This window comes from Montipora foliosa, chromosome 4 (assembly GCF_036669935.1).
Source record: "Montipora foliosa isolate CH-2021 chromosome 4, ASM3666993v2, whole genome shotgun sequence".
In the NCBI taxonomy this organism is placed as follows: Eukaryota; Metazoa; Cnidaria; class Anthozoa; order Scleractinia; family Acroporidae; genus Montipora; species Montipora foliosa.
Genome location: NC_090872.1, coordinates 14,134,824 through 14,152,323, shown reverse-complemented (window position 1 = coordinate 14,152,323; position 17,500 = coordinate 14,134,824). Strand labels below are relative to the sequence as shown.

The following is a 17,500-nucleotide window of genomic DNA, read 5'->3' as shown; positions in this document are numbered from 1 at the left end:
ACTCTGGTCAAGAGTTGGGCCACAGCTGGCAATAGGTGAGTTAGTAGTAGTACTAACTACATTTTATATTGTATAGCTATGAGCCTGGGCACATAGTTTTAGCTGCATGCCAGGTTGGCTTTTTAGTTTTTTTTTATTTTGGGGGAAAAGGAGGGGGCAGTGTGATCATTAGTACCTTACATGTAAGTTGTGTTTTGGCAATTTTACAACAGGATTTACACGATAAAAGCCATTTGCAATGTATATTTTATTATATTACACAATTGTACATAAGGCTACAGTAACTATAAAAATCCCTCATTGATGCTTCCAATTATATGAATCAATGTGCAAGTTGTAATTATATGATAATTCTAATTTTAAAAAGTTAATATCCTTGCCCTAAGCATACTAACTATATGCCCTAAGTGAGCCATACCATGTCAAATACCTTTAAATACATGAAAGAGTAAAAAAGAAACCAGAACCATTTGGTTTAGTTGATACACTATATGCCAAAGTCCGAATGGTTTTTGTGGTAGTGAGTACATTATTTTGTTGATCTTTTTCCATTGAACAAAAAAGAAATTTTTAAATTCTTCATTGCCCATGAATTTTACATTATCACCTGTCAGGAACCTCCAAGGGAAACTTGCTGATGTACAACCATCAAACGTCAAGGTGATTTAAGTTATCTTAAGTTACTGTTACAGTAGTATAATAGCTCCTCCAAAACTTAATACGGCTGAGTGGAAAAATTTCTGGTCAGGGTATAAAGTTGGCATTAGCTGACACAGTATTAATCAAAAACAAATCAAAGCTAGAAAAATTAGGCTGCATGGGATGTGGGTCTCTCCAAGACTTAATTCCAATTCAAGCCAGCTCCCTGCCATTCGCAATTTAATTTTACAGCTTGACTAATTTTTTTAAACATTAATATGCATTTTTTTACCAAGCAAAGAAGTGTTTTGACTTTTTCATTGATTAAACCATTTGTGTTGGTACATATGATGTTTGTTTACGACTTTCACATGCAACTTGCTTACTCCATGACTTCACCACAAATTTTTGTCAAATCAAATCTAAGACACCCTTATGACAGACATAAATGATCTGTGAGTAAATGGTTGCTAATCATGAGGTTCTACTACTTGTAGTCTACATTGTCTAAAATTCATGAAACAATAATTTATTGGTCACCTCTGAGCACCCTTCCAGTCATAAATTACCAACCATTACCAAGCAAATGATTACACTAAGTACCGGAGGGTATTGTCAAATTTATTTAACTATTTTAAAGTGTGATGCTTGATTTCTCAGGAAAGTACCCATACTTGGTAAACACACGAAGAAGATTATCTGTGGGGCCTGGAACTCAGAGGTAGGTTTAAATTACCCATTGACCCCTGTACATCAGAGTGACACTTTACGTGTCAATGGGAGGGGGGTGGGGGGTGGGCGCGTCCTAGGGTGTTTGAGGTGTGTAACACATTGACCCCTGAGAGTGACACTTTTACTTGTCAATGGGGGGATGTCCTTGGTTGTTTGAGGTGTGAATGAGTTTAAGAACCATTAAAGATATACTAGTATGGATTATGGAGTATGTTGTTTAAAAAATAGTTTTTTGCAGATTAATTAAATTTTCTTAGATTCTTTATATCTTTGTATTATGTCTTCTGAAAGAATTTACTAGCGCTTGGTGGTGAGGACAAGTGCATCACAGTCAGTAATGTTGATGGGGATACAATTAGACAGGTGAGTATACAGTGTAGTGCCAATTTATTTTAAATAATTAGTCTTTGTAAGAAATCAATATACATTGTACCTTTTTTGTTTTACATGTATATTTTATTAAAAATGAAGTCCATGCATAATTAGTAAATTTATAAAATTAATACTAATGAAATTGCTGCCAATTTTGATGAATTTAGGGGCTGTATCAGGAACACCCATGCTAAAATGCATAGCTGTCTTAAGTTTAAGTATTTTACGTAGTACTTTAAATTCTGTGGCCAGCTTGGGAAATAAATAGAAGTAAACAAACACTCCAACTTCTTGAAGAAAAATCTTTTGTGCACACTGTACTCAATCCCCATAGCACAATAATGTTTATTTGAATTGAATAATTGATGTACATGTACAGGGTGTACTTTTGCTTTAGAGCAATTTGCATTTGCAAGGAATCAATTGAAATTTCTCAATAATTTAATACACGCTCAGCCTGGTATTTTCACTTCTAAGTTGACAAATTTTAATTATTGTAGTTCTTTTCTGCGGTAAATTTCTCGCAGATTATAAATTATGAGCACCTCGGTTTTCCCTCTTGGAAATTTTTTTTTTTTGCGACCTGCAGTGGACGTGAGGCCATTACTCACAACAAAGGTTAGGTCTGCATGTCTTCGTCTCTAAGAGGTATAAATACAGTTACTGTAGTTTCAGGCAGTACTGTACAGTCCCAGCTCACACAAAACTGTGTAAGTAAGGCAGTATGAGATGTTTCTTTGTAATTCATTGTTACATTAAAGGCGACTGTTCGTGCTGATCCAAGTGACATACAGTTCAGTGAGATGAAGACCGACGAGAGGAGCTCGATAGGAGAGAACACAGTAAGTTTCAAAATGAAATTCCATAACAAATTCAAAACTCAATAGGCCTTAAATCACCCGGCGGCCATGTTGAGTCCCTAGAGATTGAAAATTAATTTGTTTTTGCAGTCAACTGGAGGCTCAGAGTACGAAATCTATTGCCTATGGCCAATAAATTGGCCGCCATGCAAATTAAGGAAGTTCACTATTTATTTACAGTTTTTGCTGTCTTAAAAAAAACAATGGAAAATGAGAATGAGAAAAGACCATTATTTTTACAGACTTAACTGATTAGAGTGTAAATGAGAAGTGCTAGTTTTGTACCCCATATGAACCATGTGAGCGTTAGCCCTTAAAACTAATGGAAATGGGCCCACACAAGGACAGAGAAAAACTCTGACCAGGGTGGGAATTGAACCCACGACCTTCGAGTTAGATCACCGCTGCTCTACCGAGTGAGCATAACAAGGTCAGACGGGAGCAGGCCGTGGGAACTGAAGATGTTAAAGTCACAGTGCTGCTCAATGAACATGTACTTGTACAAGGCACCTGGTTACATTTTTACAAACGTTGGCCATGTAGCAAGTGCTTTATATTTCAACAGACTTAACTGATTAGAGTGTAATGAGAAGTGCTACAAGGTTACATTGTAGCTCAGTCGGTAGAGCAGTGGTGATCTAACCTGAAGGTCGTGGGTTCAATTTCCACCCTGGAGTCAGAGTTTTTCTCTGTCCTTGTGTGGGCCCATTTCCATTAGTAGGGCTAATGCTCATATGGTTCATATATGGGGTACAAAACTAGCACTTCTCATTACACTCTAATTTAAGTCTGTTGAAATATAAAGTGTTACACGGCCAATGTTTGTTAAAACGTAACCCTTCCATTATTTTTACACTGTTATGGCTGGGAACTTTATACCTGACCTACATGTACATGTACATGTATGAATAGAAGCAAGTAAGGCTTTCGTTGACCTCATGCATTTGGATACCAACCCCTAAACTTTTCTAATGGATTTATTTACATGATAAAAGTAGTGAGGTCCCAACAATACAAGGTCATCACCAGCCTCACTACCATTCATAGGCCTAACTGTAAAATGGTGTATTCTGAGAGTTGACATCATTTCAACCAGAAACAACACATATTTTAATATGTGTTGTTAATAAATTGTTAATAAATAATGTTGTTAATAAATAATAAATTGTTAATTATTTAAAAATAATTAACAATTTATTATTGTCACTTTCCTTGTGTATTTAGGTCAGCATGATAGTTGGCAGGAAAACCTTATATTTATACAACTTGAATGACCCTGACAACCCTGTTGAACTGGCTTTTCAGGTACTGTAATGAATAATTATGTTCTCATCTTTCACGGTTCACTGATAGACGTTTATTGTGCCATAAATCTCCATGATTGTTTACATCATCTGTAGTGACTTTCAGTACCATTTTCCACTATCTGGACTGGAGTGACAGTTAATGAATATTTTTATTTTGTTACAATAATGATACATGAAAAATCCATGCCTGAACAGCACTCAAATTAATGTTACTTTGCTGGGGTAACTTCTTGTAAAGGTTTTGGTCGAGGGAATACTTTGTGACATTAATTCAATGTGGCTATGTTTTAATAGGGCAACCCTGAATAATTTTGATAAGTGATTTAGCAACTGAGAAAGATGTCCAAATTAGCTACGGTGTAGTCTAGTTTTGAACAGAGTCCCCAGAGCTGACTTTTCCTTATGTACACATTTTCTTTCAACAGCAACGATATGGGAATATAGTAGCCTACAAATGGTATGTTGCTAGAATCATTGTTGGATGAATTTGGCACTGCATGCATGATCAATACTTGTACTCTTCTATTGCTTGGCTGACTTTGCGATTGGTTGTTTTGGCATTATATTTAATTTACATGTATTAATGAAAGCATTCTTTTTCTGTAGGTTTGGTGATGGCTACATTATGATAGGTTTTTCAAATGGCTTCTTTGTAGTTATATCTACACATATCAAGGAAATTGGACAGGTATTGAAAGAGTCATGGAATTTTGACATTTGTTTTGCCTTGCATCAGGGCTACATGTCCCAATCGTGGTAACCCCTTTTGGTCTCTATTAATATTTATTTTATTATTATTGACCAATAAGTATAGGAAATCGTATCAACACTAGTGCATTTCATGATTTATGGGCACAAGTGGTGTTATGAAAGTTCTCAAAATTGCACCTGCTGTAGGAGAATGCAAATTTATTTGAGAACTTTCAAAACATCACTTGTCTAATGTGCCCATAATCTCAAAATGCATGAACAACTTCATACAATTTTTCATTTATCATATGCATGTACTCAACAAAATTACCCCGTCACTGTGTTTCCATGGCAACTTTCGTATTAGCATTTGTCAATTGACCAATCAGAAATGCAATATTCTGTTGAGAATATAATGAAGCATGGTTGTAGGGTTAGTATGTATACAGTTTCTTGAGGGTCCTCATGAAATAAAGCATTTATGTTGAGCTCATGTCTGCATGTACCACTGAATTACACAGGAGTTGTACCAAACTAGCGATCACAAGGATGAGCTGACTGGCATTGCCATATCATTGGAGCTTAATAAGGCTGCATCTTGTGGCGACAACTGGTGAGTACATTTTGAAGTACTGAAGCAGCAACATCAAGTCAACTGGCCCTAGGCACAGCCAGACAAAGTTAGGGATTCGATGCCACATTACATCGCAATAATTGACATGGTTTTTGATCTCATATGTTTGCTTTGGCCTGCAATGGCCAATCTCAGCTTGATTCAACTGATCAAGGAAAATGTTTCATAAAAACTACAAATCTTCGTCAAAATACTTTTTCTGACAGTCAGATGATCAAGTTCCATTTCTGTGCTGTTTTGTGTGGGTTGATGGGTTTTTGGGATGGTTCACAATATCCCCTAATCACCGATTTGTAGTTTTTCATTTGGAATGTTTTCCTTGATCAGTTTATTATAAATATATATGGGATCAACAACCGTATCAAATGTTGTGATGTCACGCGGTTGTCAGCCTGTAGCGCGAGGATAATTATCACTTAGTGATTTCAATGGGCCATGTCTCTCTCTTTCAGTGTGAAGATTCATGACTTGACAGAACTGAAGGAGATTTATGCCATCATAACCATAGAAGATGCAGGAGGTTTGTGAAGTCACCAAATACACTGTAGCTTTTTTGACAGCTTATCTTGACATGATGTTGTGTTTCTTGAAAATCAAAAAGGTGCCAGATCTCAAAGTTGAAGGGAAAAAAATAAACTGTCAATAGCCTTTGGAATACTGAAGCTTAATTCTTGCTTTCTTTGAAATTCAGTAGTGCAAAGTGCTAAAATGCTTGAAATGTTTGCTCCGCTTTTGCCACAAAACATGTCTCATTCAGTGCTTTTAAATTTCTACTGTGGGTAACAGTGAACTTACATTGCCTGGCTCTTAACTATATTTGCGTTGGAGGAGAATGCATTCTAATCATGTCAGTAGCGTGGAATGTCCCTTGGGTATTGATCGTGATGACATACGATTTCAGCATTTGGACGCCATTTTGTTTTGGCACAAACAACCTCAATCTCATTTCTAGGCCATTTGTGTCTCTTTCAGCTTGATAGTGAGGCAGTGAGGACAAAAACAATAGGAAGTCGTTGGAATGAAATGTGAAAAATATTTGCATATCGTCCACTTTCCTTTGTCTTTGTCGTCTATACCTCTAGCTCTTTCAAGCTGAATTTTAATAATCGAAAAAGGCCTATACCTGGATGGGTGACCATCCAGTAATACCCCGTGCTGTACACAATGCATAGTCACGCTGTTTGGCTATACAGCAAGAAAGACTACTGATATCCCACAAAACTGATATTGCATCACAGTACATGCATTGTATAATTGTTCGTAATGAAATTATTAGCAACAAGATAACAGTCAAAATACTTATAAATCCTGTGATACCTTCAAATACTAGGAAAGTGTCCAAAATGATTCTCCCCAAAATATACAACTACTAATTCAAATGCCTCATCCATGACAAAAAGGAATCGAACACACCTCACTAACCCTTGATTACTGCTGGTATATCCTGTTGTCTGTACACTTTACAGGGCGCCTGGACAGGATCTCTTGGACAGATGATGGACAACTGCTTGCTGTTGGCACCCAGTTAGGTAAAAAAATTATAAGAGATAAAAAGTTGCATGAAAGTTTATTTAACGAAATTCAAAGGAGCATTATGATTACATTTCCAACGACGATTGCCGGTCAAAATTCAATTAATTTCTCTTATGAAGTGATGAACTTAAGCCTTTCTCTGTAATTTGCACGCTTTAGATATTTTTCTTTATATTGTATTTGTACTCATTAACACTTATCAGATATTTATATTCAGATTTGCAACTCATGCAACTTACACTGCAGAAGAAGGCAGAAGTTCCTGCCGAAACATGCCTGCAACGTATAGTTGTTTTATATTTTAAAATGTCCATTTGTAGTGCAAGTGATACAAGCTACTGTACTTAAAAATCAACTTCTTATTTTCTCTAGGTGCCATTCACGTGTATCTTACAAAGCTGCCAGTTCTTGGAAGTGCAAATGGTACAAGGTTATCCTATCTCACTTCTCTGAGAGAGGTATGTGGCATGTTATGAAATCGAATGAGGTGGAAATGAATAATAAATTTATTAGTAATAATATGAACTTTATTTATTAATTTAATTCAGTGAAAGGGAAGCTTACAGGTGGCCATGAGAATGTAATTTAGGCAAAGTTAATCCCACAATCTATGGGGTGGTCACAGGGGCTTATTGCTTGCCTCGTGGCTTTTGAGCTGATCTTTGGGGTTCTTTTGTTTGGCTGCCTGTATGTATTTCGCGAATCTTTGCGGATTCCAGCTCCCATCCGTTCCCACCTTTTCTCGGTTTGGGGCAATGGTAAGTAACGGGTCAGTTGAGTATGTTAATTCCACTGAATTCATTTCAGTGTGACGGTGCTTGGTAGTAGCTTCATGCAATGGTGGTTCCCACTCACGGGCTCTTGCCACGGATACTTCCCTGCTTGGCCTTAATTCACTCAAGCTCCCTACCAACCTTAAAGGCACCCTTACCCAAGCTCATCTAATGGCGATGAGTCTAACAGAGCTATAAAGCTACCAAGGCTATCTGCCCACACGTGGATGAGTCAATTTTGACGAGGTCGGAAGGGTCTTAAGATAACTGAAAAGAAATTGCTACATCCAACGATAATCTTTGGCGAAATATGTGCCCGGGAGAGTCAAACTGTTCAAAGAACTCCGGTTCTACCGTTGCCAAGCAGCTATAGTTTTCTTGACTAAAACATCACCTTAATTGATTCGGAACAAGAGAAAGTAGTCCCTTACCTTTTCAGAAGGGATATTTTTGCAGTTTTTGACACTTCAAGAGAACACTTAGCAGTCTCGGATGAGCAAGTGGTTGGTTGGAAAGTTTTTAGAAGGTTGTAACGTCCAGCTACCAATTTCTGAGATGAGGAAAGCAATAATTTTTCCCCAAAATTTTCGGACACTTCATTTTTCAGCTAAGATATCCGAACAGATAAAATTCTTCTGGGTGATAAAAACATCTCTTTAGACAGTCTTTAAACATTACAAGGAGCCTAAAAATGTCTCTCAAAGACTTTTGGCATAATTTGCTCGTTTGGTGCCCTTGATGTATATGCCATCTGCAAATGGTTAGGCTCTCTAGTCTTCTCGGATAAGGACGATAAATCGTTGGCCCCGTCTCACAACCCTTCATTGTTCAATAACCCTGTGGGACGTAGAAAACCCCACACACGATAATCGCAAAATTAAAAGCAGGAAATGGTCTGCCTTCTGTATCATGGGTAAATGCTCGGGGGATGGTATAAGCTACACAAAGCCTGTCTAAAATTCGATACGATATAAATAGGCTGATCCATTTTCATGGTGGACAAAGACACACTTGGTATTTAGAAAATTAAGCCGTCAGGTGTTGTTTGCCGTTCTATATCATGATATTAGGGACCTTTAGATCGGAGGATAAGATCGACTATGATACGGGTTTTCCGTTATGAGCACGCGCACTTCGAAAAATGTCGGTGGCCTCCAAACCTTATTCGCATGCTCTGAGTACGGAAAACTTGAAGTCGTAGTCGTCCTCGTCCTCCGCTCAAAAGGTTCCTATTGGAGGGTCTTGATGCAACGTTTGAGGCTTCAGGTTTAAAATGTAGCTACTATAAATGGCCGATTCAAGCTAATATTATTTGTTCTGTCATATTTAAGGGGATTTCCTGGTTTTGCATTGTGCAGCACTACTGCGCATGATTTCTTGCGTCATTGGCGCACGCAGTAGTTCGCGCACATTGATAAATGGCGGATTTTCATTGACATCAAGCTTAATCCGTCAAAGAATGGCTATTTTCTCCTGAACGAGCTAGAACAGTGACACCCATATTTTGTTTCGTATTTTTGCTGAGAATGGTGTCTTTATGGAGAAGTAAAAAAATCAGCAAAAAAACTATGGCCATTTTGTTTTTTTTTTGGCAATTTCATAACATTCTACCGAAGGAGCCATTACCAGTCGAACAGCCCCACACTCAAGCTAAATCTATTTTGGAGTGTTAAGACTTAAGTACTCACAAAGGCATTCAAATACATTTTTCACCTACGTACGTGAATTAACCATAGAAAGATAAAAAGCGTTGCGTTATATCCAGCGTGATTACGTTTATCAAATCGAGCTAAATTTGTCCAACATGGGCGGCAATTGTCAAAGTGGCTTAAATAGCCGTATTCGTCAGCGTCGTATAGTACCATGGAAACGAGTACGGTGGCCCCCCTTTTATTACATTTTTATCATCTCCTTTACTTGTTGCAAGAGTGTGCGAAGTTTCATAGAAAATCTATGACAAGTTTAATTTCTAGGGAATCAGCTTGAGATTTATCTAATACCTTATATTTTGCAAACAGTTTATTTTTCACTGGACATTTTGAACATTTGAATTTTCTAATCCTTCTATTCATTGATACTTCTATTTACTTATAGGTGACTGTGGTTGATAATGTTGTACAGGTAAGCTTACACAAGAACATCGGTATAATTAGTCAATGGGGTTTTGCAGTCGGGTGTGTCTGTTGTTCTGACAAAGCCTTTTGTTGATAGCATGGACGGAAATTTCTATAACCTCAGCAAGATGCCCATGTTTCCCTCTCGGCTGTTGCGGAAACGACTTTCAGCATCATGCATCACTGTAAAAGAAAGGAGGATACTGCAAGGTTGATAATCTGCGCAGAAAAGGCTTGTTCAATCCCTATTTTCTTACCAACAGCCTCGAGGTCACCGACACGTGTGAAATTTTTCGTGCAACTTGTCTCGCAACGCGATTTCTACAAACGTTCTCACAGTACGGAACAAGTTGTTTTATGGGTGTTACACTGAGCAACGTTTCATGCAACTTGTCTCCTTTCGATGGTCACATGAGGTCAAAGGAAGATTTTCATTGGTTAGTGCCGCAAACCGTTGAGACACAAGTTGAAGGGCAGATTTTATACACTGTGCAATGCTTAAAAATTCGTTGCAACCGTTGCGGAAAGTAGAACTAAATTCTACTTTCCGCAACAGTATCTGCAACTGGCCTCGGCAACGTTGTTGGTCGTTGCAAGGAATGTTACATAGGATTATGATTCGTGCAACTTGTCTCGCAATGGCGTTGCGAGACAATTTTAAGTTGCACGAAAAATTGCACATTGCAAGAGCGCCTTTACACCTGGTAATATTTCTTGCAACTCGTCTTGCAATTTGGTACGACAAATTAAGTTCTCACATTGCGAAATGAGTTGCTTAAGGGGTGTTACATTAGGCAACGTTTCTTGCAACTTATCTCGTTAACGTTTTCGATGATCACATGAGGTCAAAGGAACATTTTCACTATTTTCATTGGCTGATCCCGCAAGCCGTTGCGACGCAAGTTACAGGACAGTTGTTACACCGAGCAGTGCTTGAAAAATTCATTGCAATGTTACGTGAAGCGTTGCGGAAAGTAGAACTAAATCTTACTTTCCGTAACCGTGACAATGTTTGCACCTTGTCGCGAAATGTGTTTGGCCGTTTGCAAGGTATGTGACGTCGGGCAATCTTTCGTGCAACTTGTCTCGCCATGGTGTTGGGACAAGTTGCACCAAAAATTTCTCAGTGTAACAGAGCCTTTAGGGTGGATTATTTCTTTTCTTTTTTTGATAACGTATAGAAGAAAAAGTGGAGCACGAGATTTTATCATCAATTCTTCATCATCGAATTGAACTGAGTAGTATTTAGTAGTGGACCATGCGGCTGATAATTGGTATCGTTTTTAAATATTTTAAGGAACGCCCCCTTAGTGTGGACATTATTGTCGAACCTAACTTTGTTGCACTTGGGCCGTATCATCTTGCTGTTGGAATGAATAACCGTGCTTGGTTCTACTCGTTGGCTGAGAAAGGTAGGTCCAGAAGTTCTTTAGAGACTTTATGGTTCACATACTGCTAACAAAAAAAAAATTTATGTCATTGGTCCATTTGCTCATTTCCTGGTCTTCCATCTTTCCTTCCCACGGAGCCAGGGTAGATACATCTTGGAAATGAGTCAGGGATACTTTGTTTGATCATGATTATTTCTAGTCGGCCCCAGTCCCTGTGGCTCCAGCGCGCACGATACCAGCGTCATCTGACCCATTGTAACTGAAGCGGAATAAATCAACTTTAACTTTACGTTAATTTGTTGTGGAATAATAGGTTCCGAACAGTTGAAAGACAGGGAATACCTGGGAACTGTTAACACCATTCACCTGAATGCTGACTATGCCGCTGTCTTGTTTGAGGGCAAAGTTCAGCTTCATTTGGTAAGTTAGTGCATATTTCTGAGGGTCCCTTATCTTCCTGCTACACTGACAGTGGATGCGAGGAGAGTATTAATTTAACTTAATTTATTAATCAGTTTCAAAATTCATTACAATACCTATGGACAAAGATTGTATGAATCTGCGGAATACAAGATTCCTCATTATAAGTATGTCCATTGTCCTCTATTTACATGGGCCGAACTGGCTCTCGGGTTCTTTGAGTGATTGAGAAGAAAGTGCTTTGGAGAGTTAAAGTGTAGGTCCGGCCCTCGCGTTACAGTAGACTAAGTTGGATGGGACGTTAAAGAACACATTCTGTTTTAGTAGTGTGGGACACATAGTTCCCGGTGTGGTATTGTCACACTTTCTGTTGGGCACTATCATCATCATCGTCATCGTCGTCGTCGTCGTCATCGTCATCGTCATCGTCATCGTCATCGTCATCGTCATCGTCATCGTCATCGTCATCGTCATCGTCATCATCATCATCGTCGTGGTCGTCGTGGTCGTGGTCGTCATCTTCATCGTCATCATCATCATCATCATCATCATCATCATCATCATCATCATGATCGTCGTCACTACCACCACCCTTAGAGGGACTTAGCGTCTCGTTCACGGCAAACGGCAGGATGAAAACAATTTGCTTCTTGCTAAAAAACAAAAACAAAAAAACACGTTCGGTTTCAGCTCATTTCTTGCGTTTACTTACAAACATCGAGAAATGTTTCAAAAGAAAGAGGCAAGAGAGAATGAAGAAACTTTCGTGTCTTTTTGACAAGCTTCAGCCTGCTATTAGTCGTTTGCCGTTTTACCCATTGAAAACGCGATGTTCAATCTTTCTCTTAGAGAAGTTTTCAACTGAATGTCGAAAGTAATTACGCGATTGCAATTGCTACGCTTAATGATTGGTTAAAAGACCTCGTGTCAGTTTATCAACCAATGAGAAGAAAAACCAAAACCAATCGCGATTTGCAAGCGCGGTTTTTCCCGCGCTTTGAGCAAGTTACATAGAATTGCTACGAATTTAGATTGTTTCATTGCACCTTTTGCACTTGGTGTGATTGGTCAAAGAAATTATTTTGGAATTTGTTTTATGACACTCAATTGAAAACCTCTCTATCAGCTCTCTATCAGCAGCACTATATATCACTATCATGATCACCACTATTGTCTTTGTCTTAATATCTTTACTATTACAAATACTCATTTATTTCTCTCCGTACAACTTACTCGCTAGTTAACAATTGTTCACCCATGTGGAGGTGGCTAGTGGTGGGGGCGAGGTGAATTATTCACTAGCCACCTACATTGAGGTGAATAGTTGTTTTAGTATATACTAAAACAGTGAGATAATATAGCACAAAAAGATGATTTTATTCCTGCAAAGATTGCAACATTTTCAGACACAAATTCCACGCGAATTGCTCGGGCGTGAATAGCAAAGGATGTCCGGAGTTTGAGTAGCCAATCAGCGCGCATGTTCAACGCTATCCACAGTTTTAGTATATACTAATTTATTCTTACACACCGTATTCGTGAGTGAGTACTGTGGCTAAATTTTCTTGCAGATCGAGGGTGAATCACTGGATACATCGGATGAAAGAGAGAGCAGACTCTTTCCTGACAAAGTCAATCAAGGGCGAATCACCTGCTGTGCTTTGACCTCTGAATTCTTAATCTATGGCATGGATGTGAGTAATATTCATAATAATATTCATACTGGACATTTTATTTTCCTCCTTGAAAGAGCCTGTCTCTGCGTTCAAAATATCGTTTTTGAAGACGAAATCTGCATTCTTGTCAGTTGTAACGTGAAAGTGTTTTCCTGTCATCCTATCTAGAAATTCAGCATTTGAGGAAAAAAAAGACTCTCACATATGTGCTTGCTTTGTTTTTAAATTTGTTGGTCAGGTGGTCTTGGATTCAACACTTAGCGTCTTTTAATAGCAACCTTGAGATTGGAGTTCCGACTGCAAGTGCAAGTTTTCTGTACTGAGCATGCGCATTAGGTTTGAAGAACGAAAATTTTGGAAATGCGTGTGCTGAGAATTGAGAACTCGTGCTTGTAGTCGTCCTTGTACTCCAATCTGAAGGTCGCTAATAATTGAGGAGAAAGAAACGCGTTTTGACTTGAAATGTGAACCGAGGTAATCCGCTTATGCTACAAAAAGTATTTTTCCGTCCTCGGTAACTTCTTTTGGTATCAGGGCTAGGTGCATTGTTTCTGTTGTATCATCTTTGTTTCGTTCTCCAATCACAAACGGCGTCTGGAAAGCTACTGGGTCTCCCCCTCTTGAGTTGTTTTTGTTGTTTTTGAACACAATCGCTGAATGCTTAGTTAACCACTCCTGTAGGCTGGGGCACTTCAGCGCCAATGCACAACTCTCTGCAGACTGCTTTTTGGCAGCCTGCAGTAAATGGCAGCCGTGCAGTTGACAATCTTGACTCAGGGAATAACTAGTTGATTTCACAGGTGCTCCCAGAACAGAATGAGGGAGAGAGCACCAAAACCACTCTTCTCAAGTTGTGTGGGTTCTTTAACGTCCCACACAAGTGATGTGAGTCGGAACCTACGGTTTGTCGTCCTTATCCGAGAAGACTAGAAATTCTAACCATTTGCGGATGTAATTTAAGGCAACACTTTCTCCTCAGCTATTTTAAGACCCCGAATGTTGGTCTGGCTGTGGTTTTGATCCCCCAACTTCCCACACAGTAAGCAGCCCGATGCTCAACCAACTGAGCCAGCCGGTCAGCGGTTTATTTACTTCACTAATTTTGCACTGCGTTGTGCCATTAATTCTGTCTAGAGTGGAAGCCTGTACTATTTCTTTATTGAGGACTGGCAGTTTGTGAATGAATTCAGACACGTAGTTGGTGAGTTACTTGTTGTCAATGCACTAGTTCCGCACAGTAGTATACGTTGGGAGGCCTATCTGCTGGCTAGATTGGAATCTCTGTTTCAATTTAGTTTCAGCTAGAATGATTAAATTAATATTTAGAAATTACCTATTAAGGTGAATTTCCGTCATTGATCTTTTTCCCTATTAATAATCATTTTGTGTTAATGAGATTTCGATGAAATTCGTACTTGTTGCTTTGTCCTTTTGGAAGGTCGACTCTGTACGGTTTCAATTGGGGCCCATAACTGTAGGATTGATTTCTGGTGGAAATGCGCATAATCGAGCTTGTCCGAAATATCAGCCTTTTTTAGTATTCTCAGAACTCATGCCCTTATCCCTTTCCGCATCCCCTTTCCCAAGGAACTGAACGCATTTCAGACGAAAGGTTGGCCGCCAAAAAAAAGAGTAAGAAACATCTCTCTTCTCTCTGTATTTTTTTCTCCCCTTATTAAGGTATCAAGAAGATTTTTCCGGATTTTAGTGGGACTCACGTTGTGTTTATCGATGACAAGTCAGATGGATTTGTGTACAATCCTGTAAGTACTGTAAAGCAAATATGCTTCTGTTCTATATGTCCCTTCAGGTGGTATACAGGATAGTTGCCATCTAAATGTAGTTTGTATCTCAGCTCACAAGATCTCTTGTACTTCAGTGAAAGACTGTTCTCTAGGGTTCGTGGATCAACTTTAAACGGCCTGTCAGTTGCTCATAAAGCCTTTTCCGGTGTCTAAAGTATCACTGTCAAAAACTTAGATAGGTATTAAAGTTGACATTACTTTTTTTTAATCTTTGCCTTTGTAGGTTAACGATGCTACTTTTGAGATTCCGAACTTTTCTCCTAACATTCGTGGAATTGTCTGGGAGAACTGGCCGTTGGATAAGGTACGTTCCATATTTTAGGAAACTCTTAAAACTCAGCTATGAAAGGCGGAGAAAAGAGATTACTTTCGTAATTTGATAACAACATATTTCTTCATTCTTCATTTATTGCCTCTTTTAGGACCTGTTTTGTGGCTATGATGAAGACAAAATTTACACTTACATATTTTATAGAGACACTGTCATTGGTGAGTCTTTAGTAATTAGGTGTATTAGAGCGGTTTTCAATTGAGCGTCGAAAGTAATGAGCGAATTGCTTTGGTTTTGCGTTACTTCACTTAGTGATTGGTTCAAATTTCTCGCGCCACTTTTTCAACCAATCAGGCCCCAGTTGTTCAAACGATGGATAGCGCTATCCGCCGGATAAATCAATTGGTTTTGCTAGTGTTTATCCGCTGGATAGTGATTTATCCGGTGAATAGCGTTATCCATCGTTTGAACAACTGGGGCTAGATGTGAAGCCAAAAGCAATGGTGGCTTGCGCGTGCACATTTTTCCGCGCTTTGTGTCGGCTACATTAATTACTTCGATTTTTGATTGGTTTACTGTACTGTCTCCGTCCTTTTTGATTGGACAAAGTAATTACTTTGGTTTTAGCTTTACGACACTAGATTGAATTTCGCTCTTTGTCGATTTTGTTCTTGTTTGGTTCGGCTTGTGCAGCAAGAGGTTTAAGATATGTCCAGGATTGACCCTAATTAGATGTACACCGTTTTCAATGAGGGTCACAAAGTGTCCTCTTGCTCTTCTTCCCAACTTCAACATCACTCGTGTCGCGGAATACGGACAATTATAAACGTCACAAAGTGTACTCCAAATGCAGCTCTTCAAGCAAAGATACTGAAACAGTTGCATCTACCCTAAGCTAAAATAAGTATACAGTTTAAGGGCGCGTTCGATTGACCCTATTCCGGAATAAGAATAAGATGATTAAAACGGTATGTTTGGCGCGTTTCGAAGCAGCAACGATAATAAAAATATGTTTAAAATAGCATTTTAGCAGGCGTTTGACAATCTTAATGCGAATCTCCGTGAAAACGAAGGATTTCTAACTTATATTCCATGTATTCCTATTCCGGAATACGGTCAATCGAACGCACCCTAACGATGTCAGGAAATTTTAAGATGCAACTTTACAACTTTACGATTTAACTGTATACTTGTAAATTTCTTCATGAACATCTTTGTGATTTTAAATCTACCAATCGTGATCTTAGCTATGTATTTGAGCAACGTAATTACAACACGTAAATGCGGGCACCTTCAGTATGCATTCTTTCAAGCAATCCTTGTATTGTTATTATCTTGCTCAGTATTAATGTTCTTTAGTTCCTGCTATCATCTTCTCGTTCTATGTCTTTGGATTTTGTATGTGTACTGTATTTGTTTTATTTTTAATCTATGCTCTCAATCTTTAAAAATTTTTAAAGCAACAAAGGGCATCTAATTAGTTCTACTTTATTTTGCCCTTTCTCTGCTATCAATTGTTCCAACCTCTTGTTTTATACCTTTGTATCTATATAGTGGAGAGAATTAATAACAAAAAATAAATGAAAATAAATAAGTACAGCTAAAAATAACGCCAACCTTGACCCTAAACGTTCAAGTTTTTGGAAATAGATGGCAATTGCTTAGACTTAAAGAGACACGTCGTGTTTGATGTCAAAATTGGTTGTGCATCAAATTAGGGTCAATCCTGGACAAAAAAGGGAGGTTTTTGCGAATAGTACTAATTGTCATAAAACAACGCTTCGGAGATCGAACTTCTAATTCCTTTGATTGGTCGTTCACTCTTTCCTTCATTCTCATATTCCTTTACTCTTTTATTCCGTCCGTCATTTGAGCAAACAAGCTTGTTTACTCTTTTAGGGCCCCAATGCATAATGGCGGGCTCTACCAAGTTGCCGTACGCTCAAAAACCTCTGATGTTATACGGAGGCGAAGTTACGTGTCAAACACAAAGTGGAAAGGTAAGTTGAGCTTTCGTCGAGCTCTTTAAATGTCTGTTTTCGACCCATAGTTATTTATGTGTTCACCTTTCTTCTTTGTAGACATCCAAGCTTAACCTCACCACGCATTTCTTCCACGAAAAACCTCAAGATCTTCCAAAAGCTGATGTAAGTCAAGCTACATTCAAATCATATTTTATTTTTAATTAATAATAATAATTTTATTAATTTCTATTGCGCAATTATCAATTATCAATATAAATTTTCAATTTTTTACAAGTTTTAAATTTCGTTGATCACCCAG

The 17,500-nt window shown here is 38.4% G+C and overlaps 1 protein-coding gene across 1 annotated transcript in view; it reads left to right on the top strand.

The window, feature by feature from the left end:
* LOC137999953 (WD repeat-containing protein 19-like) overlaps positions 1-17,500 on the top strand; it is a 42,665-nt gene that overhangs the window by 2,785 nt on the left and 22,380 nt on the right. The window contains exons 6-27 of the mRNA XM_068845992.1: positions 1-35; positions 615-660; positions 1,300-1,360; positions 1,663-1,734; positions 2,505-2,585; positions 3,828-3,908; positions 4,336-4,367; positions 4,517-4,598; positions 5,122-5,213; positions 5,687-5,754; positions 6,701-6,763; positions 7,140-7,225; positions 9,635-9,661; positions 10,952-11,066; positions 11,359-11,465; positions 13,037-13,159; positions 14,276-14,342; positions 14,822-14,904; positions 15,170-15,250; positions 15,369-15,435; positions 17,117-17,217; positions 17,299-17,364. The exon at positions 1-35 is cut by the window's left edge and continues 18 nt beyond it. Coding sequence (XP_068702093.1) covers positions 1-35; positions 615-660; positions 1,300-1,360; positions 1,663-1,734; positions 2,505-2,585; positions 3,828-3,908; positions 4,336-4,367; positions 4,517-4,598; positions 5,122-5,213; positions 5,687-5,754; positions 6,701-6,763; positions 7,140-7,225; positions 9,635-9,661; positions 10,952-11,066; positions 11,359-11,465; positions 13,037-13,159; positions 14,276-14,342; positions 14,822-14,904; positions 15,170-15,250; positions 15,369-15,435; positions 17,117-17,217; positions 17,299-17,364 — 1,636 coding nt within the window. The remainder of the gene's footprint in view (positions 36-614; positions 661-1,299; positions 1,361-1,662; positions 1,735-2,504; positions 2,586-3,827; positions 3,909-4,335; positions 4,368-4,516; positions 4,599-5,121; positions 5,214-5,686; positions 5,755-6,700; positions 6,764-7,139; positions 7,226-9,634; positions 9,662-10,951; positions 11,067-11,358; positions 11,466-13,036; positions 13,160-14,275; positions 14,343-14,821; positions 14,905-15,169; positions 15,251-15,368; positions 15,436-17,116; positions 17,218-17,298; positions 17,365-17,500) is intronic.